Source organism: Lodderomyces elongisporus, chromosome 2 (genome assembly GCF_030384665.1).
Source record: "Lodderomyces elongisporus chromosome 2, complete sequence".
NCBI lineage: Eukaryota > Fungi > Ascomycota > Pichiomycetes > Serinales > Debaryomycetaceae > Lodderomyces > Lodderomyces elongisporus.
In genome coordinates, this window is record NC_083674.1 from 972,856 (window position 1) to 996,056 (window position 23,201).

The following is a 23,201-nucleotide window of genomic DNA, read 5'->3' on the forward strand; positions in this document are numbered from 1 at the left end:
ATGTATACATATATATATACATATATATGTACATATATACAAATATACAAATATATCTCGGAATAATCTATAAAAAGAACATTCGCTGATGGTTTGCGTTTGGTGTGCTTGCTTTTTATAGTCAATCTTTCTCTCTTTCTAGAACACTAGTACACATTACGCTGCTTCAAGATGGTGGAGCTTCCACAAATGCATAAGCACCAAATACAAGTTTGAACGCAACTATACTCTCAGTATGTATCTTAGATCATCAAAGAATGCTAGTGACAAAACAAACAGAAAAAAAAAATCATAGAGAAAAGAAAGAAGAAAGAAAAAAAAAGGAATAGTGAGAATGATTAGTGTGTACACATTTCCTAACATTGTATAGTCTCGTAAGTTTTCTCGTGTCCTGAATTTATTCTGCGTTTTCCGAGCGCAAATTTGGGGATGAGCATCTCGACCCTTTCCTCAAATTCAAACCAATGCTACCTTGAACTCATCACCCTTATTCATACTCTGCCGCATACACATATCATATTGGATTAAAATTTCATATCACATCACGCGACAACACACAACGTCACATCGAATCACCATACATCGAAAGCATCAAGATAATGGGAAAGACAAAATCGAGAGGAAGAAGAGCTGAAAAGAAGGAGGCTGAGAAAGAGCTTTTGCAAAACGCTCAATCATTAGCAGGTGAAAACGATTCAAAAGTCTCGCAACCTTCCAATATTCCAAACACATTCTTTGGACTTGTCGATTCGACAGAGATTGAATATTTCAAACAAGCTGAATCTACATTAAACATAAACGCCTTTGAAACCGATGAAGAGAGAAATGGGTTCATTAGTTCAGTGTTGGAAGAAGCGCAAGGTAAAGAGTTGAAACTTGTAACGAATCAAATATGCTCAAAACTTATGGAGAGGTTGATCTTGTTTGCGGACTCCTCTCAACTCAAAGCAATTTTTGAGACATTTTCAGGTCATTTCGCATCATTGGCTTTCCACAAGTATTCGTCGCATGTTTTGGAGACATTTTTGGTCAGAGCTGCTGCATTGATTGAATTGGAGTTGACTCAAACAGATGAGGACTATAATGAAGGACACGGTGAAGAGCGTGACAAAGACTATAATGAAGAACAAGAAAGAAGGCAAAAAGTACAAGAACAAAGTCTGTCGGAGAAAAAATCGGTTGAGGAAATGTTCCTCAATATGGTCAACGAACTTAAACCATATTTGAGTACTATGATAGATCATCAGTATGCATCACATGTTTTAAGATTATTGATTTTGATTCTCGCCGGGAAGGAGCTTCCATCTACAACCACTTCTAATTCAACATTGAGATCCAAAAAGTCAAAAATTGCAAGAAAAATGATTGAAATCAAGGATAATGAAGATTTTGATAGGGCTTATCAAACACCGCCATCATTTAAAAATGAATTGCGAGAATATATACAAATCATCACCAAGGATTTAGATACCAAGAGAGCTAGAGAATTGAGTATACACAAGGTTGCGTCGCCAGTGTTGCAACTAATTATCCGCGTTGAGGGTTTAGTCGATCGTGAAAGAACTTTATGGCACTTGGTGTTTGCAAAACAATCTGAAGAGAAAGTTCCCGAAGAGGAATCATTCGTTGAATATCTCTTGTCAGACTCCGTTGGGTCTCATTTCTTTGAAGGTATTATCAAAAATGATGGTGCTAGACCGCAATATATTGAACGGTTATACAAATTATACATGAAAGATCGAGTTCTTAAATTGGCAAGAAGAGCAACTACTGGTGTTTATATTATACAAGCATTGATGTTCAAACTCAAACCTGTGGAAGTTGAATATATATTAGACATTATTATCCCGGAGTTGGCCAATTTGATTTCGATTGCTGATAATCAAAATTTGGACTTGGCTCGTCGTATTGTTGATGCATCCATTATCCGTGGAAATTATAGACGCGACGATATTATTCAGCAATTGTTTTTAAAATTTGCCCCCAACTATGATTTATCGAATCCACAATCAAGTACCTCGACAGAGTTTTTGGAAAACGCACTCCAGTTAACCGGCTCAACATTGGGAAATACTAGAGACGATTGGCCAACTGCTGAAGAGCGAAGGCGTGCATTGTTTTTGGAGAAATTGATGGAATTGGATTATAGATTTATTATTTGTGCATGGTTGAACTTTATGGCTTTACCTGTGGAAAGGTTTGTACAAATGTGCATGCATGGAGTGTTTTCGCATGTGGTGGAGAATGCTTTAGTTGTTGAAAAAGACGAGCCGAAAAACGTGCAAATCCTTCGCAAAAGATTTTTGAATATTTTCCAAGGTAATATTGTTACCTTAGCATGCAATTCCTATGGTTCTCATATCGTTGATAAATTGTGGAATTTCACCGTATTCTTACCGATGTATAAAGACAGAGTCGCTTTAGAGTTGATGGGCGAAGCTACCAAAGTGAAGGACAGTAATTATGGTAAGTTGGTTTGGAAGAACTGGGGTATGGAATTGTTTGCTAGGAAGAAATACGATTGGAAGCTGTTGATAAAGGCCCAAGAAAATGAATTTTTAGGTGTTGATGAAGACACTGAGAGACCATTGAAGCCAATCGAATTGAAAATGAACAACTTGGCGCGTGAGCGTAAAGAACAACAAGAAAGAGCCGAACAAGCACAAATGGGTTACAACAAGCGAAAGCTTGATGAATTGACCGGTAATGGTGAAAAGAGACAAAAAGTAAGGGGCCGTAGACGTGAATAAAACCTTAGTTATAGATACACATGTATCTAGAGTCTGTTTATATAGCATTTGTATATCAAAAACTTTTTTTTTTCCCTTTCCAATAATTTATCTTTACTTTTGCTTCTTTCTTTTTTCTCCATTATTATTTACAATTTACTTACAGTCTATTTATTATTATTTTTTTTTGTAATAAAATACTCGTTTAATGCCTTTTCCAGAACCTCTGTAGGGCTTTCAACGACAAGATCCTTGCCTGATTGGTTTTTCGGGAAAGCAATCACATCTCGTATACTCGATGAGCCCACCACCATCGCACATAATCTATCAAAACCCAATGCCAATCCGGCATGCGGAGGGCATCCCATACTTAGTGCTTTCAATAAATGGCCAAACAATTGGTCATAGTGTTTTATCTGCAAAATCTCTTCGAATACATACTTCTGCAAAGCAGGATCGTGTATTCTTCGCGAGCCTCCGCCGACTTCAACACCATTGATGACCAAGTCATAATGCTCACCTCTAACTTGTAGTGGGTTTGATCCCATAAGTTCGTAATCTTCAGATTTACACATGGTGAAAGGATGATGCGTGGATTCATATTTATTCATGGAGTATTCAGGATATGGGTCCTCCGTTGAACTGCTTATTTCTACTGGATTAAATAAAGGGAAATCAACAACCCATGATCCAACTACCATATCCTCAAACTTGTAGTCATTAACTAGTTCACCAGACTCTTTTTCTATTGGTCTCTGCCACTTGCCAGGAAACTCTTTAATAGCAAGTTGCCTAAATTTTCCCAATGGCGTTGGGTTCTCATATGGGAATTTTGATCTTGTGGAAATTGCAAGAATATCTCCTGGTTTAAGATTGAGTATTGTCTTTAATTTTTTTTCGTCAAAATGATTTGTCTTTTTCATAAATTTTTTCTCAACAAGCTTTTCATACCATAAAAGATCTTTATCGTTTCTAATAGCCCAGACATATGGACGTCTTCTGCTGTAATTATGTGTACTTGTCAATTCTTTTGGCAATTTATTTTTACTACTCTTGTTCTCATTATCAAGAGCATTTCGCAATACACATGCTTCAACAACGCTGAATTCTGAATTCTCTTCACCAATGAAAAATTCATCCAACGTAATAAAGGTGATATCAGATCGTAAGTCTGGTTTATCAATACCATACTTCAGAAGCGCTTCAGGGTATGCCAACTTGCTAAACTGCACTTTATTGTTATCGATGTCTGTCAATTTTTGTAAAAAACCCTTTTCGTTTAATGTATAAGTTGGACGATTACAAATTTTCAGCCAGATGTTCATGACAACATCTTCAACAACTTTCATGATTTGTTCTGCACTATTAATGTAGCTCATTTCCAAATCCACTTGTGTGAATTCCGGTTGTCTATCTGCTCTCAAATCCTCATCACGGAAACATTTGGCAAGTTGGAAATATCTTGTAAACCCGGAGGCCATCAAAATTTGCTTGTATTGCTGTGGTGATTGCGGTAATGCGTAAAACTGGTCATACGTACGTGTTGGGACTAAAAACTCTCGTGCTCCTTCAGGGGTGGATTTGAAAAGCAAAGGTGTTTCAATTTCGACGAAATCGTGATTATTTACAAGTGTGTTTCTCACCAATTGAGCAATTTTGCTTCGAGTCCGAAGTGCACTTTGGAAAAATTTGGTTCGAAGCTGTAGGTACCGAAATTGAGGTGGTATATCTTCAGGATCTGTTTGTTTTAGTTTCTCCAACCTCGATGCGTCCAAGTTTGACGAATTAAGAATCTGCAAGTCTTTGACAACCAATTCCCAAGCTTTTGGTTTTTTACTTGCGTCTTCTGTTCTTGACCTTGTTGCCATTGCAGTCTCTTCTTGTCTTCCTTGCTCCTTACCCACCTTGGGCTTAGCGTAGCCCGTAATACTTATAGAGTCTTCAACTGTAAGCTTTTTCATCTTTTCGAGAACCAGTTGATGTTCATTATTATCGGCATCGGCTATGAACTGGATCACGTCTCCTTCCTGGTCTCTTAAAAATCCAAACCCAACTGTAGGTCGTATCCGTGATTTTCTATCAATATGCCCATGTAGAGTAATTAGCGTATCCTTTCTATTCAAATACTTGTCCAACTGTGTTGTAATACTTCCAATTGTACCTGTTGAATATGGGAAATTGAATTTCGCCAATGTTGATGCTTTCTCTGGTAGTGTCGAGTATAACCTCTTACTACATCCTCCAAATGCTGTGTAGAACATTCATATAATTACACTAATACTTCTTCCTTTTCTTTCGCCTTTTCCTTTTGGTTGGCAATATCCTTGCTAACAATTCTTTTGTTTTTTTTTAATTTTGTTTTTTGTATAATTTTTTTTATATATATATTTGTATACTTATATATGTATATATATTTGTATACTTATATATATATATATATATATATATATATAGCTCTCTTTCACTCTCTTTCATTTCCTTTGAAATGCGCGCGCCGCACAGTGCATAAAATATCGCGTACATCAGCAGATTCATAAGAAGCTGTCACTACTATTCTTCTTTCAACAAGTAATCAAATAGGGAGAGAAGTAAAAGTAAAGGAAAGAGAAGGCATCTACATTACCGAACAAGTATAAGTATCCAAGATACTGAAATAAGAATAAAAAAAAAATTAACAGCAAACATAAAATAAACAAAAAACAAAAAACAAAAAAAAACCTCAGATGTATGGTGTGAAGCAAATTCAAAATTTCGATCATTAGAAGTCCACATTGTCTCCAACATTTCATTGATAAGCTGTGATTTGTAGAGTTCCTCCGACAATCATCTACTTTTTTTTTTCTCCCACCCTCTTGTCCTCTTCTACTGTCTAATTCACTCTTACTTCACGAAACATGCTGAGTCTTGATCAGTTATAAACATAGCATTGCTTTTTATACAAGGTTCATAACTCTATTAACACCAACACCCATTATCACGACTAACTGTTATGTAATGATTCTACGGGCCCTTGTTCTAATACAACAAAAGCGAAAACAACAAGGCTTATGTTGAAAGAATTTTTTTTTCAAAGAGAGAGAATTTATGTGGAAAAAGTACACTACCTATCCATTTCTTTGGTACCTTATACAAATATTTGTTCCTTTGTGCTGCATTTTTGGCGATTTTTTTTTGCAATTTTTAACACATCCAACGTTTGTATCCCGATCCGTTTCAATTGGGAATCAACTCTAGAAGTATCCTTTGCTCCCGTCGTATACTGTTGTCTTCCTCTTCTTCTTCTTCTTCTTCTTCTTCTTCTTCTTCTTTTTTCCCTTTTATTTCATCCTGTTCTTCCACTTCTTCTTCTTCTTTTCTTTTTCTTCTTCTTCTTTGTATCTGTTTATTAATCCAACACTGTGTTTGTTCGGATTTGCTCCTTGTTGTTTGTTTTATAATCCGCCAGGGTGATCACATGCTCCTAATATAATCGCAAACGCAAAAGCCAACGCAATCGCCAACGCCAACGCACAAGTTTCCTCGCAATGGTTACAATTAGAAAAAGGAAATTGTTATATTTCGTGATCTTCTCATTGACATGCATCTTGTTTCTATTACATCTGCTAAATAGTGGTGGGATTTATCGTGGCAGTAATGATTCCAAGCTGTCCGATAGCAGCAGCAATAATAATAATAATAACGATTGGTCATTTAAATCGCTCACAGAACGATTCGACTTTTCATACTTGCCCAACCTAAGTAACAACCTCAAGTCATCCTACAATCAGCTAAACTTAATCTCGGACCCAGGGTTGGAAAAGAAAGGATATATATTAGAGCCGGGCAATGTCAAGTTCAAATTTATCAATAATGTAAAGAAAAGAGGTACTCCAGAGCAAGTTATTAATGAGAATATGGAAAAGTATAGACAGCTAATGAACAAAGAGATTGGAAAGCCTCAGGACGCGTCGTTAGTGCCGCCTCCCGACGACTCGCATGAATATGATAAAAAAAGAGCAAACGCAACTATTCTTGCACTTGTGAGAAATGAGGAGTTGATAAAAATTGGGCAAAGTATAAAAAAGTTTCAGAGGCTGTTTAATTCGAAATTCAACTATCCGTATACGTTTATCAATGATCAGCCATTTACTGAAAGATTCAAGCAACGAATCACCAAGTATACAGAAAATGCACCAGTTGAGTTTGTAGTGATAAAGCCTGAACAATGGAATAAACCAAGCTTTATCGACGAGGCAAAAGAAGCTAAGGAAATGCAGCTAATGCATGACCACAATATCGCTTATGCAAAGAAAGCATCGTACCATAACATGTGTCGTTTTTACCTGGGACAATTCTATAATTTACCAGAGTTGCAAAAATACAAGTATTATTGGAGGATAGAACCGCAAGTGAAATTCTTTACCGACGTCCAGTATGACGTGCTTAAATACATGGAAGATACTCAAAAGATTTATGGTTTCACAGTGAGCTTGTATGACATAGAAGAGTCCGTCAAAACACTTTGGCCAGAAACGTTGAAATTTCTCAATCAAGGAGATAATTACAAATATGTAAACCCCAATGGTAGTTTCCAATGGCTTGTGGAAAACTTGCAAAATCCCAAGAAGAACAAGATGGCTGGCGGTTACTCAACATGTCATTTCTGGTCCAATTTTGAGATTGGCGATATGGATTTCTTTAGGAGTGAGGCATATAGTACTTGGTTCAAATATCTAGATTCCACTGGTGGATTCTATTACGAAAGATGGGGCGATGCACCTGTTCATTCTATTGGAGTTAGTCTTTTTGCAGACAAGTCCAAAATCCACTGGTTTAGAGATTTGGGCTATAATCATGACCCCTATTTCAACTGCGCCAGAACTCCTTGGACATCGGCTTGTACAGTGGCAAGATTTTCAAGATATGAGCATTTGAATAAGGAAAATTGTGTTATCAATTGGTTGGAGTATGATGAAATAAAAGACGTTTATTGATTTGATATACTTGTGAACCAGTATACAATATCAATCATGAACTACACATTAGAGTTGTTTTTTTATACATTTTATACATAACATTAGAATCGAGTTATAGACTGTTTTTCCTCTTTAATTAAACATTTACTTAAACACTTATCAAAACATTTATCTATATATATATATATATATTTATCCGTTTATGTATTCATTCACTCATTCATTACTATTATTCGACCAACACACCGCGTACTAAATAAATTGTATCGCCGTTTTTGAATAAAGTAGCCTTCTGAGTTGTCTTTACGAGTTTAGGTTCTTCTGTAGTTTCCTTTTGAAAAATGTGGAGTTTTTCTTCAATTTTAGTAGTCGAGTTATTGATGTTGCGTATTCGCAAAGTATCAGCAATTGAGTCAAGTGATCTTCCAACACTCCAGTTTTTAGAAACAAAAACACCACGCCTTGTTGTATTTTCAACTTCCGCAGCAGAATCTCCAATGTATATGCACCACAAGTATATTCTATCTGCAGCCGCAATCTTAGCGTCGCCTTTGGCTTCCTTCTTCAATTTAGCCAAATCTGCAAACTTATTGCTTGAACTTTTATCTTTTGAGCCAAAGAAACTCGAAATTTTGTTTGAGCTGCTAGTCTCCTTCTTATTTAAAAACTTTTGCAACTTCTTGAATGCGCTAGTCCCAGCTACGTCACCAACTCTAAATTGTGTCTCCTTAATCGTGCGTGGCGGTGGCGGGCTTTTTAATCTCTCATCGAGAAGTTTCCTATCAGCTGCTCTATCTGGGAATAACGTCTTGGAAGAAACAGATGATGTAGGTGAGGCTGTGTTATCTCGGCTTGGTGGCGGTGGCAGATTGTAAAACTGCTTGGTATAGGGACAATGATGTTTTTCCAAAGAACTATGTTGTGAACAAAATGTTTTTTTGCAGTATTCACATGTAATTGGTAATAAATCAAGTTGGTTGCATAAAGAGCAGTTCTTCCCCACATCCAAAATGCCCTGATCTTTGGATGGTCGCTGCTCCTTATCTATGAATAAATTGGCCACGGAAGACATACTTGGTTCATGGAACTTGGAAAAAAAACAAAGAAAAAAAAGAAACAAATGAATAAAAGGTAAACCCTTAAACAGATTCAATATCGAAAAAGAGAATTGGAAAAGGGTACAAGGGGAGAAAAAAAAATGAAAACCTTGTTTCAAAATCTTATCGGCTATTTATATAAATTGAGGGGGGGTGGCGCTGGTCTTAGTAATCACTGTTGGTCACTGTTGGTTACTGATGGTTATTGGTGGCAAAGTACAATCTATTAGTAACGTATTCCCTTTGCGTCCTAATTGAGATTATTGTGGAGGTCTCAGACTGCACAATCTTTTTTTACGAAATCATCACCAGAAAAATAAATTTTAAAACCAAAAAAAAAAAAGAAACAAAATCAAAAAAATAAAAAAAAAAGAAAGAAATTACGGCAGCTGATTAATATTTGGACTAAGAATATAATAAGCCAGAAAAAAAGGCAAGACAAGACAAGAGAAGAGAAGGTTCAAGAACAATTTATACTTCAAGATTAGATTTAAACCGATTTATACATAATAGCATGACATATGATTTAAATATACCATGGCCTGTTGACAACTACAATGCTAAACCCACAGAGGCTCAACAGACTAACTTGGTAAACACAATAGTGACAAACTATGCACTTGGTGTAACCCATCAAGCTATCAATTTCACCGTCAATGAATCGGTAAAGATACCCACGGGTAGTCTAGATTTAATCAATCCTATTCCCGTAAAGTCACTATTGTCTAGACTCAGACCTGTATGTCCCGATCTCAAACTATATAGTCGAATAACCTTGGTTGTTAGTGATACTTCGAAATTGCAAGGATTGAGTAAATTGCAAAGTTGTTTTGATTTGATTGCCATGCAGCCATTGAATGAGAAGGCTTTGCAAATGACTGTAATGAATGTTGAATGTGACTTGATCAGTTTTAACTTATCATCCAAATTACCATTTTTCCTCAAATTCAAAACCATTGGGAGTGGAATCCAAAAGGGAATCCGATACGAAATCAACTATTCGCATATTGTCAGCGGAACAAAGGGCTATGTCAATGATAACGTTAATTCAAACTTGCTCAAGAAAAACTGGTTTAGTAATGTCTTACAATTGATTAGAAGTTCGCGGTCTAAGGCGTTAGTTGTATCTAGTGGTGCTCAAAACCCATTACAAGTACGCAACGGCAATGATATTCTAGTCTTATTAAAGACTTTGGGACTTGATAGCAGTAGAGCAAAATCGTGTATTACTATGGAATCTGAAAATGCTCTTGTTAATGGAAGGTTGCGTATCAAGTCTCATAAGCAAGCTATATCCATTGGAGATGAGAAGTTGGTCAATAACGATCACGAGGATAGCGAGAAAAGGAATAATGCTCTGGGTTACAAGAGGAAAATATCTGAAACACCTATAGGCAAGATCTTGAAGAAAAGCAAATACGTATAAGACGGTTGGTCTTTTGAAACAAAAAGAGCGGGGAAGACAAAGAAGAAGAAGAAGAACAAGTAGAATAAATCAAGTTTGTTTGTTTGTTTGTTTGTTTGTTTGTTTGTTTGTTTGTTTGTTTGTTTATGTTTTGTTTGTTTGTTTATGTTTTGTTTGTTTTATTTTTCTTTTATTAATCTACTTAACTGAAAATGGAAGATTTTATTTGTTTAATTTTACTTGGTGGTTCCTTCCCCAGTTCCTTTGTGGACACTCTTATTGATTTTTCAACGGGTCTTGGTTTTTGAACACGCCGTGGCGAGCTAATAGGTGGCTTCCGCTTGTGGAGAAATATCGATGGTGGTTGTTGCTGTTGCTGCTGTCGCCTTCTTTTTGCAATTTGCTCAAGCTCCTCAGCACTAGGTGGAGGATTTGGTGAGATGGATCTTTCCTCTACTTGAGGCTTAATACGGCTTATATCATGTGTCTGTAGTTGTGGTTGCGATTGCAGTTGCAGTTGCGATTGCAGTTGTGGTTGCGAGTATTTTGATGAAGCTAGTACGGTTCTTCTCAGGATTGGTTTTCTCGGTACCCTCAAAGGTAGTTCACTTTTGAAATTGAATGCATCATACGGATCGTATCGTTTTTGTGGTTGCTTCCCAAAATATATCTGTCTACTTTGAACATCTCTCGTTGCTTTGCCAAGTATAGAGTTTTTATTCCACGGCTGTGTCGTCAGTTGGCGATATCCACCACCAGTTCCTGAGTAATTTCTAATCTTTCTTGATGGATCTCTGAGTAATTCACTTACTGCAACAACTTGATTTTTCTGCTTCTCTTTCCTCAAAGATTCCTGCATATGTTGAAGTCTCTTTCTTGAATTCTTTCGAAACTCATCTCTCTCTTTGACATATTTATTGTACAATGACTTATATGGCATCGTCTCACCCACATCCTCTAATGGGCCGATATCCGGCGGTCTGTCGGGGAAGTCCTTTATTATTAAAGACCGCCAAAGCTTGTCACTATAAGGTAGTAGTTGTGTGGAACTTGATTCAAGCTGGTCTAGTTGTTTTGCAGACATCATAGCTAGCACTGGCTCTAGTAAATGATATGGGGTAGTCCCTACATCCAGAAGCTGAAAGACGTGACGTTTGATGCATTGTTGTGAAAGATGTAATAGTGTGGGGACACCACTACGATGTCGATTTTCTCTCGTGTATTCCATTGAAGTCCTTCCTTCTTTGAATTTGTAATATGTTTCAATAGCAGACTCGACTAGTGTTGCAGTTATATAACAGTTATCTAGATGCTGTTGTTGCTATAACTGTAGCTAGAGTTGTAACTGCTTTGCAATCTAGATGCGCGCACATAGTAAAGTCACGTGAATCCACTGTAAAATAAATATAAAAACGAAAAAGGAACCTTGCGCGCATTCACTGAACTCTCAAAGAATAAACAGCTGCTACCATCCCGCACTTTGATGCACACACACACATACACATTCTCTCTTTTTCACGTACGTACGCAAATACATACACAGACCCAATGTTTCCTTAGCATCTTTAAAAACCAATGAATGAAATTTATTTACAATGTGCAAACAAGATTTTTCCTCAACATTAGGAAAACTTCTTCAAAGCTTTCAAGGGTTGGAGATTTGTATCATGCTCTTATTGAACTAATTTCATTTTTTTTTTTTCCCTTTGGTATTTTCAATTTTCTCATCGATATTACTATATTGTAAGGCTGAACTCTGTTTATGAGAAGAAGGCAGATACTTTTTATTCGCTTCAATTTACAATAAAGTTCTCTCTTTTCTTTTACACTCAAATACCAATCTTTAAATTGTGATACTCAGAAAAAGAAATACAAATTTGCAGAAATAAAAAAAAACAAAGCAAAACATCTTGTTAAACAAAATTGTACTTTATTTGAAAGAACCATTTTCTACAAAGGATTAAAGTAGTCAACTATTTCTTTTCCTAGAAAAAAAAATGAAAGCTCACCAAGACTAACTTTTCAATTTCTTAAATTCATTTTCTTTAATTCATTTTCATTTCTTTTGCAGTGTATATATACTGTCGTAGATATACATACACAAAGAAAATATAAAGTTCACCTATATATATATATGGATTTAGAAATGTATAGGATCAAATGTTTTTTACAATTTATACAATCAAAACTTAAGTGCATCACTGATACCAAATCCAACAGTGATGATGACTATGAAACAAATCAATGTTGTTGCTGCACCTCTCAAGATAAACGTATTCACCGTTAAATAGTGTTTACCCACTTCGTCTCGCATACTAATCGCTGTAACATTGGGGAATCCACACGAGGGCAATGCCGAGGCAATCGATGCTGTTAATGCGGTAATAACAATCAATAAATTAGGATGTGGGGTTGGCAAACCATCACCAACTTGCTTGATAAGCGGCACCAAAATGAATGCAGAAACTGTATGTGAGATAAATGTAGCAATGACCAATGCCAAACAGCCAAAGATAATAGCAATTGCATAAACATTAAAGTCCTCGACTCTATCTTGCAATGATGTTGCCACGGTGGAAAGAAGACCTGAACTGGTTACAGCTTTACTCAAAGACAACGAGCCAAGAATAAGCACAATGATGGATAATGGATACGAGTTGAGATCATCAACACGCAATAATCCGGTCGAGTAGAATAACACAATGGGAATACATGAAATAATACCATTTTCACCAAAAGTGCTTTCGATTTTCTGCATCACACACCACAAAATAATGGTTACTACAGTAACAACAAAGACAAAGATCTGCTTAAAAGTCCATTTGTCCTTGATTGGTGTATATTTCTTCAACGTGACATTCTTCATGTTGAATGTGGTAAACAAAAGAACCCATGTGAGTAATAAGCAAATGATGGAGACCGGCAATGCAACGGCAAACCAGTTACCCCAGTTTGGACTAGTCATGTATTCGAATGCAATGATATTCTGTGGAGAAGCAATGGGACTTGCCATACCTGCTATATTGGAAGCCAAGGCAACACCAAGCACAAGCGCTTGCGCAACAGGGCTATCGGTTGGCAAAGTCCTCAACACCGGTTGGATCAATGAGAAACACAAGACTGGTGCAGCAACATTGGATATCCACATTGCCAAAAATAAACTTACACACATAATTGCCAAAAGCACGTATTTTGGGTTGGTACCTGCAAAAGCAAGCATAAAGGATGAGACAACTTTGGCGACATTGTATTTGGATAATGCTGCTGCCAAGGTAAAACCACCCATCAAGATCATCACTGTTGAGTTCCACATTGCACCCAAGACCAATTTGGATGCATCTGAGGCTTCCATTGGTGTATCGGTACCATCAATTTTGCACACTTTACATGTCACTGCCAAGAGTGGCACCAACATCGCAGTTGTGTAAAGTGGAATTGCTTCACTTGCCCAAAGCATAGCACACGCAACCAATACGGCAAGACAACGACCCTGGACTGGATCATTAAGTGTTTTCACCGACATCAAGATTGCAAATACAATCACAGTGAGTGCAATTTTAATGACTTGAGCAGTGAGTAAACCTGCTGGCACTTTAATTTGTTTTCCGCCAAGAAATTTGGGTAATTGCACATCCTTCATTCTTATGTGCATCATTGAATTAACAACATTTCCTTCATCACCCATCTTGGTGTTTTGGACAGCGGCATTGTCCAAGTCCAAATTGTAGGAACTTTTTTCCAAGGATAACAAATCCTTCCATACAGTGTTTCTTTCAAACACAATGTGGTCACGTAAATGCGATCTCAAGTCATTCTTGACATTCTCCAAATCGTGTCTTGTGGTCTTAGTGTGTAATTTTCCCGAGAACAAGGCGTAAATCTTGATAATCTCATCAATCTTGTAGTCCAAATTGGCCAAGGTGGTTGGTTTAAATGCACGAGAGTTTGCAGGAAGGAAATTCTCGACAAAGTCTTGCTTGATCGAGTAGCCGCAAATCTTGTCGAATTTTTTACAAATCTTGAGGAAACCGACACGGTTAAGCTCAATGTATGATTTCAACTCAGATAAGTTGATAAACAAGGCAACAGCGTTTTTCTTCATTGTCACTTTGAATTGATGTTTAACGTTGAAATAGGTTTGATTTAACAAAACCGAATCTTCTTTGCTGTGGAAACCATCATCATCGTCGTCGTCATCATCATCATCATCATCATCATCCGAGTCTTCCTCAACACCAATTGTAGCACCTGCTTGTTTTTCCAAATCTTGCATATTGTGTTCTTGTAATTCATCGTGTTCGTTTCCAATATGATTAATTGTGTCAAATATACTCGCATTTGTCACTGTTCTAGCCAATGTAGATCTAAGGTGGTATTGGCTATGGTCCACTTCGTCATTGATGGTGGTGGGGTCAATGTTGTATGCATTAGTGTGGCGAAAGAGTTCGTCCACGTCGATATTGTTTTTTCTGAGGTCAACAAGTAATCTGTCATACGAGTGGAAAATCTCTGCTTCCTTTGTCTTGTAAAATTGATTAATCTTGTCCAATTCTGTAAATAATTGTTTGGCAAAGACATACAATGGATCAAATTCAAGAGATTTGGGGTTTGAGTGGTTTTCGTCTTCGTTATCAATGATTTTATCGATAATTTTTTGATTGGTGTTGAATGTCAATGAGTGTTCTTGTTCAGTTGAAGAGCTAGCAATTTCTCCAGTATATGTTCTAATTTCTGCTTCTGCTTCTAAACCAGTACCAGTACCAGCGCCTATTGCGTCCTGAGTATCCTTTTTGCCGTGGTCAGCGTCAAAATACTGCAACTCAACTTCACTACCGTTTGCACTATCGCTGCTCTGTTTTTCAAGGTCTGATTTACGAAGCTTGGAAAATATATTTTTTGCCAAGCGTTTTTTGATGTTGTTGGAACCGGATTTTTCCTTGTCATTGTAGAGCCCCGCATCGGAAGAATTTGAACTCGTATTGCTATTATTGTTATTGTAAGGACTATTATTTTTATTCTTTTTGTTGTTTCTGTTGTTTCTGTTGTTGTAATTGTTACCTTCTTCACCACCATTAATATTACCAGAGTTCTTGTCGAGCAGCTTCAAATGTTCCAAAAACTCAGTGATGGTTATACTGTCATTTTTAGCGCTAAAATCTTCATCTTGTGATCCGTTATTGATCAACTGATCTTGTTGAAGTTTGTATATGATTTTTTTCAATGTTGGGTAATTGACATAGTTATCCTGCCATTCTGGAACAGCATTAAACTTTAACGAGTGTGAAAACTTCATTGCTCTTGCCCTTCAACCAAAATAGGAAAAAAAAATTATTAAATTGAATAATAGCAAGTATGAATAGAACAACAGCAAAGGTTTGTAGGAAAAAAAAACAAAAACAAAAAACAAAAAAGCTTGAAATTTATAAGGGATTTGTTACTTTTTTGGAATGTAGTTGTAAATGGTAGACCCTTTTCTTTCAAGAATAATCTATGGATCGTAGTTACCTGTCAAACTAATCGATAAGAAAATGAAAATGGAACTTATAAAGGTGGGTTGATTGATTTCTTGATTTCTTGATTTCTTAACTACTTGTTTTCTCAATCTCTTGATTACCTGATTTCTCAATTTCTTGACTGGTTTGTAGTAATGTTGTACTGTGAGCTAGTCGTAAATATATGGTTGCAACGGTGGTTTGAAAGAAGATCTTTGTTTAATTCTTAAAATGGTTAAGCATCGTGTGACCTTTTAAAGTCCCCAAAAATTTTCTTTTAATTTAATTTTCCATTTTTTTTTTATATATATTTTTTTGTTTTATTTTTTCTTGATAATAATAATAATAATAATAAATTTTTTGTTTTATTTTTTCTTTTTTTTGTTTTTTTCTTTTTGTTAAAATGTGAAAAAGGCAATTAGGCTTCAATGAATTACTTTGCCTTGACTGGTTTTGTAAAGGAGTCCTATAGCCCTCTATGGTTATTGAGCTTGGAGACCAGCGTTCATGTTCCTTATTCCATGTTTTGTTAAGTTTTCTCTTTTTTTTTTTGATGCACAATTTGCTAATTACATCTTCATCACACACACTACAAACTTCCTTCACGCCTTGGACTTGAAGCATTCGAATACACGAGACGCCCCTCGCACACACCCCCCCACGTGGGCCATTTCTTTCTTCTTAAATTTCTCCTTTCCCCGAAATTTTTTTTATTTTTTATTTTTCTTTTAACAAAAATTTGATAGCTTTTTTTTTTATCAATTACATCGGTAAAGGCACAAAAGTTGTGGATACTAAGAATATATCTATAGTCTATGTATGCTTATTTTTATAAAGCTTTTTTTTTTTAAAAAAAAAAATACAATTTTGCACCAGTAGAGAGAGTGTCTATTGTAAGGAAGTTGAAACTAACCTATGATATAAGCTACTCCACCCACCACCAATAAAAGAAGGGTTTTCTTGTCCTTCTTCCTTCAACAGCATCTCTTCTTTCCTCCTTTCCCGTTATTCTTTCCTTTTGCTTCGACTTTACTTCATCGGACAAAACTAAAAAAAGAAAAAAATAAAAAAATAAAAAAAATAAAAAAATAAAAAACAAGAATAAAACAAGAAAAAAAATTTCTTTTTTTTTTAATTTCTTGGCTTCAAAATAAAAAAGGAAGCAAATACCGAAGCCGCACATATTACCATAAATAGTAGCCACCCTCTAAAGGTGCATATTGACCATATATATATATATATATGTGTATGTTTGTTCTTTGAAAGTTTTTCCTATCCATATAAATTATAAAGTGAAATAAAGTATACTGCTAGTAAAGACTTTATGAAAGCAAACACCTTATAAAGCAAGACGTATAAGCATACTTGAAAAGAAAAAGGAACAAAAAACAAGGGAAACTGAATCAACCATCACTGCTCCCTTTATGGAGTCCTTTCTTTTAGAGCTTTGTTTTCCATCGTGTGCCATTAATGAAAAAAAAATAAAAAATTAAAAAATTAAAAAAAAATTAAAAATTAAAAATTAAAAAAAAAAATAAATAAAAAATCGAATAAGGTGGATAAGAATGGGGAATACTTAGAGCTGTTTCCATACGAACCTAAATGAGAGAATAAGCAATAATGCTACTGCTTCAAAACCCATAAACATACACATTCACGAGACAGTCTATTAAAGAACTAACACACTGCAATAACAAACACTCAATTCAACCGGACCAAAATAAAAAAAAATAAAGATATTGATTTCGCTGTTCAATGATACTGAAATACACTGTCTAGTGGCTAATGTCACGTGCACTTGTACTCTTTTTTTTTTTTTTCTCTCTCTCTCTCTCACACACTCTCTGCTCACTTTATTTTATTTTATTTTTACTTTTATTTTTTTTACAACCAAATACAATATAATAATAATAAAAAAAAAAGAAAAGGAGAAGATTGTAAAAAAGAATAACAGTGCTTCTCGTCACGCTGTAAAACGATAAGGTTAAAGTCATTTTCTTGCAACAACAAAACAGTTCATCCAATCTTTTACTAAAAGAAAGGAAGCAAGCAAGCAAATATTTTGTTTCTTTCACGATAAGTGTTCCAAAGAATCAAGAGATGACAGGCCACAGTGAGAGGTCCGAGGAAAGACGCATTGAAGATAGCGAACGACTGCCGCATAAACTACCCATCAACGCTATAGCCCCATCAGACCGCGATTCGATTAGAATACCATCGCCAGTAAGATTAAACAGTCCACACATGCCCAAAAATGACTCTCGATTGGCAAATGGCGGATCCGTCAAACCCAATCTCAATAGCACTTTGAACAATCGTAACACGAGTGCATACTACCAAACGAGCGAGACGATACACAATCCAAAACCCACACATTTTAATAATAAAGCGCCACAGTTCTCCCTCAATACCGCTGCAACAGTAACTGCAACAAATGCACTTGCAAGTGCAAGTGCAAATGCAAGTGCAAATGCAAGCGCAAATACAACAATAGCCACTTCCAGTGACAGTGGTGCTCTTGGCGAAGATAATGAAATTGTTGAGTTTGGAACTATAACATCACCTCCTTCAACATTTCCTTCAACACCCAACTCTGTTGACTCATCAGCAATGCCAACAGCCTCTTCTCTAAATCTCCCGAGACTCGTGCACAAATGGACACACACCCATTCAATCTTGTGTTGCATCGCTTCGCCTAAAAACCGCCTTCTAATATGCGGTACGCAAGACGGGAAAGTCTTGGTGTTTGACTTGTCGACTTATAGCTTGAAATACGAGATCGATCGAGGAGAAGGAAGCCACCAAATACACTCCATACTAACACTAACATTGAGCAAAAACGAAGACTTTTTGTTTGTTGGCGGATCAGACTCATTAGTCAAAGTCTACAACATTAATGGATTTGTATGCACTCACGTCATATACTCATTAGTAGACATTGGCGATATCTTTTCAATCGTTTGGTGCGACCAATCGCAGACCTTATACATTGGAGCACAGAATGCGAGCATACTATGGTGCAAATTGTCCGATGCAGACAATACGACACAACTAAATAACATGCCCAACTTCCGTTACGACAAGTTCTTTGACTCAAAGGGACCAGGAGGTTCAAAAAACACGCTTCAAACTAGACACGAGCTTTATAGGAAAAACTCCAATAGTGTAAGGGAAAACAATTCAACTACTATCAAATTTATCGAATGCAAAAACGAAGAAATTGTCAGATTTGCACATCACGGATACGTCTATTGTCTTGAAATAGTTGACACCCCCATTGGCCATTTTAACGAATGCAAATACCTTGTGTCTGCTGGAGGCGATGGAGTAATTAATATCTGGTCCATGAAAAATAAGAAATTGACAAAGTTGACCTCTTTACAAAATGACGAATCGGTCTTATCAATGTGCCTCCAAAACTCCTTACTATACGTTGGCGTTGGTGACTCAAATATCAACGTATGGGACTTGATGACTCTACAGAAGATTAGATCATTCCAGTTTACAGACCGCGAACTGAATGAGGTTTTGAGTATTGCAGTTCACAATGATGCATTGTTCAAGGCGTGTGCATATTCGGGGTTGGTGAAATTGACCATGAAATACAGAGATGTGTCAAATAGTGTTTTGATGAGTCCTCAAGAAGAAGATGGCGTTACCAATACTGTTAATGTTTTCAAGTTGGGGCAAGAAGTTTTCCTTCTTGCTGGTGGAAACAAGAACCTTTCGTTATGGAATATCAGCGATGGAGCCGAGGGTGAAGAAATCTCACCACATTCGGCTTCGCTGGCAACCGTTCCATGCACAAGACTTGGCAACAACGACTTGCTCTCAATGTTGAAAAAATTTGTAACTTACAAAACAATTAGTAAGACACCGGAGCTTTACCTTGAAGATAGTCGACATTGTGCGCAATTTTTGTCCAAATTGCTCAACAATTTCGGCGCTTACCAAACTAAATTGTTACCAGTTCAAGATGGGAACCCAATTGTTTTTGCAGAGTTTAAAGCAAACTCTAATTTAAACTCTAGCTCAGGTTCTAGTTCAGGTTCTAGTTCAGGTTCTAATTCAGGTTCTAATTCAGGTTCTGATTCAGGTCCTGATTCAGGTCCTGATTCAAGTGCAGAGCTCAAGTTTTCAAAGCTGGAGCGTATTTTGTATTATGCGCATTATGATGTTGTTGATGCTACACGGCAAGAGGCTCAGGACTGGAGCACAAACCCATTTGTCTTGACAGCAAAGGAAGGGAATCTTTATGCTCGAGGTGTCAGCGATAACAAGGGCCCTACTTTAGCAGCAGTTTATGCTGTTGCCGAGCTATTTTCTAAAAAGGAACTAACTTGTGATGTTGTATTTATAATCGAAGGCGAGGAAGAATGTGGGTCGCTTCGATTCCAGGATGTTATAAAACAACACAAGGAGTTGATTGGAGATATTGATTGGGTCTTGTTGAGCAACTCGTATTGGTTAGATGACTATACTCCATGTTTGAACTATGGATTGAGAGGTGTGATAAATGCTAATGTCACCATCAAGTCTGATAGACCAGATAGACATTCAGGTGTTGATGGAGGAGTTAGTAGAGAACCGGTGATGGATATGGTTCAAGTGCTTAGCACATTAATGGATCCAACCACTCAGGAAATAAAAATTGATGGATTTTACGATGATATATTACCTTTAACAGCTGTTGAGGAACAACTATACGAAAAAATTAGAGAGATGCTGAAAACATCAGTTGATATTGATATTCTAAAGGCTAAGTGGAGACAGCCTTCGTTAACTATTCACAAGATACAAGTTTCGGGACCCAATAACAATACAGTTATACCCCAAGTTGTTAAGGCTACAATTTCCTTGCGTATTGTGCCAAACCAAGATTTGGAAACAATTAAACAGAAACTTAAAGACCATCTTGGTAATGTGTTTAGCTCACTTGGTTCAGATAACTCCTTACTGGTGAATGTATTCCATGAAGCTGAGCCTTGGCTTGGAGACCCTGAAAACAAAATGTACCAAATCTTGCGTGAGAATGTGCAACATCATTGGCAACAAGAGCCTATATTTATTAGAGAAGGTGGATCGATTCCCTCGGTAAGGTTCTTGGAGAAATGCTTTGGCGCGCCAGCTGCACAGATCCCATGTGGCCAATCAAGTGATAACGCTCATTTAAAGGATGAAAAACTTCGAATTGTTAATTTGTTCAAGTTGAGAAGCATTTTGACAGACACCTTTAAGGAGATTGGCTCTCAAAAATAAAAATTAAATTACTTTAGGAGAGAAGAGAAGAAGAAACATACAAAGAATAATTTTATAGTGATCCTCTATTAAATATTCATCTATTGATAAAGCAGGTAAATTTTTTCAGATTATACAGAAGTTCAAATCCAGACTGGATTTGATTTTTTTATTGAAATAGCATACTCGGCGAGTGGCGCCATCCAACGATAAATTTTTGTTTAGTCCTAATATGAAACTCTTCTCCAAGGCGTCAACATCAAGCAAAGCTGAGTTTGTGATATCTGGCTTGTCATCAGTATTTGGCATCACCACATCTTCGTCACACCAAAGCCATGTATAATGTCTCTTTTTGTGACTCTTGTCCTTCTTATCCTCCTTGTCCTCATTGTTTCCGTTTTTGCCCGTGCTCTTCATCATTTTCTTTCTCTCAAAATCAATTTCAGATGAGCCGTCCGACGAATTTGTCGATGCAAAAGAACTTTTCAATGAAACAGTATCAAACGTGTTTTCGCCAGTGTTTTGGCCAGTATTTTGGCCAGTGTTTTCGCCAGTGTTTCCACCAGTATTTTGGCCAGTGTTTTTATCAGGGCCGTTTAAGCTTTTAGCAGTGCTTTTGTTAGTACTGCTATTATCATGAAAGTTACCGATATCGCCTTTATTCTCCTGTTGTTGCACGAGGTTCGTATTTATATCTGCTAAAATGTTCAACAAGTCTGTACATTTTGGTTGATCCTCATAAGTTAATCTCATTGATACATATGTTTTGTCTGTAGAATGGGTCGAAGGTATTGGGGAATCTATAAATATACAATACCGATTTCGTATCAGTTCCAAACCAGTGCTTTTGCAGTAGGACTCTGCAAAAGTCAATTGATGCGGGTTGAAGCAAAACACACAATCATATTTACCTAGCATACTTGGTCGTCGTTTAGTAAAATCAGTAATTGTGATTTTGCCTTGATCATAGTTGAAATGATTCAATACTAGTAAAATTTCATTAACTTCACGTTCCACATTGTTTAGTATTATGCAAATTGACGAGAAATTGTTTTTAGCGTGCTGGAAATGGATATAGAACGGAAGTAGAATGTCCCAGATGAAGCATACGTCATGGAGACTGACACCAGTGGGGATGGGTATAAGTAAGTCTCGCGGAACGTATATAGACGACTGTAACCCACCGTCGAGGTCTTCTCCATATATTAGATTGCATTGACATTGACATTGACATTGACTTCGACATTGGTTTTGGTTTTGGTTTTGGTTTTGGCGGTGACATCGATTTTCTTCCTTATATCGGTGTTGCTCAACTCTTTCTACTTTGCAGTTGGTGTATGGGAATACCAAATATATCTGCGACTCGTCAAATTTCTTAACAATCATTCGTTTGCCTGGTATGACTCCTATTTGGTGTTTATTTGACTTTGGGAAATCTTGTGGATAGCTCAATGCACATATCTTGACACAAACATGAACTTTCCATTTGGCAGAGTCGATATTTGCAGGCTCTAGATTTTCGTTGGCATCTTCATTTGCCTTGATCCCATTGTCTTCATGTAAGTGCCTAATCACATTTAAAATTCGATTGTTTTTGGAATCATAGACGCGTTTGGTGGGTATGCGCAAATCCAGGAAATTCGTAAGTAGTGGCATAGGAAGGAATCAAACAGCTTTCTTTTCTTTACTTTCACCCTCCCTTAAACACTTATCTTTCTATCTCTTGAAGGGGGAGAGGGAGGGAAAGGTTGCAGTGGTCCAATGTTTATTCTCAGACTAGAGTTGTTTGAAAAGTCCTTTTTCTTTCTTTTTTTTTTTTTTTTTTGTTTTTTTTTTATCTTTTTTGTTTTCACTATTCAAGAGTTTAAGGATTTTTCATAAAGCCTTAATTCCGAAAGACCCTTTCTTTTTCGCGTTGTTGTTGTTGTTACTGTTGTTACTATTGCCTTTAACCGAGAGAAAAGAAAAACAAAAAACAAAATAACGAAAAACTTTACCTAAACGAAGAGGAAGAAACGTCCAAATATAAATTGATAAATGAAAAACAAAGAGCAAAATTTGTAAGGTAAGTCTTAAGGGCGATGAAGATTTTTGGAATCAGTAAATCTGTAAACTTTTCATATTTTTTTCTTTTCTTTAAATGAAAAACCTTTTTTGAGAAGAATTTTAGAAAAGTAAACAAAGTTCAAATATGCAATTGAACAACCCAGTATATCACTCGCATCATCGTATTGTTTTTTGAAGCTATAGAGATGATGAAATACAAAAGAACTCGTGATAAAAAA

General features: G+C 36.5%; 9 protein-coding genes across 9 annotated transcripts; 4 read left to right on the forward strand and 5 right to left on the reverse strand. All coding sequences in view use genetic code 12, as the record gives it.

Moving 5' to 3' along the window:
* Positions 1-599: 599 nt before the first annotated feature.
* NOP9 (Nucleolar protein 9) lies at positions 600-2,750 on the forward strand (the record flags this gene model as incomplete). Its single annotated transcript, XM_001526819.1, has 1 exon — positions 600-2,750. The coding sequence occupies one exon, from the start codon at positions 600-602 to the stop codon at positions 2,748-2,750; it is 2,151 nt and encodes a 716-aa protein (XP_001526869.2).
* A 146-nt stretch (positions 2,751-2,896) lies between these two features.
* On the reverse strand, positions 2,897-4,990 carry MSD1 (aspartate--tRNA ligase msd1; the record flags this gene model as incomplete). The annotated part of the gene is made up of 1 exon (XM_001526820.2): positions 2,897-4,990. One exon carries the CDS (start codon positions 4,988-4,990, stop codon positions 2,897-2,899), a length of 2,094 nt encoding a protein of 697 aa, XP_001526870.2.
* A 1,263-nt stretch (positions 4,991-6,253) lies between these two features.
* Positions 6,254-7,702, forward strand: KTR4 (putative mannosyltransferase ktr4; the record flags this gene model as incomplete). Its single annotated transcript, XM_001526821.1, has 1 exon — positions 6,254-7,702. The coding sequence occupies one exon, from the start codon at positions 6,254-6,256 to the stop codon at positions 7,700-7,702; it is 1,449 nt and encodes a 482-aa protein (XP_001526871.2).
* A 211-nt stretch (positions 7,703-7,913) lies between these two features.
* Positions 7,914-8,767, reverse strand: PVL30_001673 (uncharacterized protein; the record flags this gene model as incomplete). The annotated part of the gene is made up of 2 exons (XM_001526822.2): positions 7,914-8,564; positions 8,759-8,767. 2 exons carry the CDS (start codon positions 8,765-8,767, stop codon positions 7,914-7,916), a joined length of 660 nt encoding a protein of 219 aa, XP_001526872.2.
* Positions 8,768-9,295: 528 nt separating this feature from the next.
* RPP1 (RNA-binding RNA processing protein rpp1) lies at positions 9,296-10,207 on the forward strand (the record flags this gene model as incomplete). The annotated part of the gene is made up of 1 exon (XM_001526823.1): positions 9,296-10,207. The coding sequence occupies one exon, from the start codon at positions 9,296-9,298 to the stop codon at positions 10,205-10,207; it is 912 nt and encodes a 303-aa protein (XP_001526873.2).
* Positions 10,208-10,388: 181 nt separating this feature from the next.
* Positions 10,389-11,691, reverse strand: PVL30_001675 (uncharacterized protein; the record flags this gene model as incomplete). The annotated part of the gene is made up of 3 exons (XM_001526824.2): positions 10,389-11,464; positions 11,571-11,579; positions 11,688-11,691. The coding sequence occupies 3 exons, from the start codon at positions 11,689-11,691 to the stop codon at positions 10,389-10,391; spliced, it is 1,089 nt and encodes a 362-aa protein (XP_001526874.2).
* Positions 11,692-12,368: 677 nt separating this feature from the next.
* PHO87 (member of the phosphate permease) lies at positions 12,369-15,479 on the reverse strand (the record flags this gene model as incomplete). The annotated part of the gene is made up of 1 exon (XM_001526825.2): positions 12,369-15,479. One exon carries the CDS (start codon positions 15,477-15,479, stop codon positions 12,369-12,371), a length of 3,111 nt encoding a protein of 1,036 aa, XP_001526875.2.
* Positions 15,480-17,778: 2,299 nt separating this feature from the next.
* On the forward strand, positions 17,779-20,937 carry PVL30_001677 (uncharacterized protein; the record flags this gene model as incomplete). Its single annotated transcript, XM_001526827.2, has 1 exon — positions 17,779-20,937. One exon carries the CDS (start codon positions 17,779-17,781, stop codon positions 20,935-20,937), a length of 3,159 nt encoding a protein of 1,052 aa, XP_001526877.2.
* Positions 20,938-21,042: 105 nt separating this feature from the next.
* On the reverse strand, positions 21,043-22,572 carry PVL30_001678 (uncharacterized protein; the record flags this gene model as incomplete). The annotated part of the gene is made up of 1 exon (XM_001526828.1): positions 21,043-22,572. One exon carries the CDS (start codon positions 22,570-22,572, stop codon positions 21,043-21,045), a length of 1,530 nt encoding a protein of 509 aa, XP_001526878.2.
* Positions 22,573-23,201: the final 629 nt, after the last annotated feature.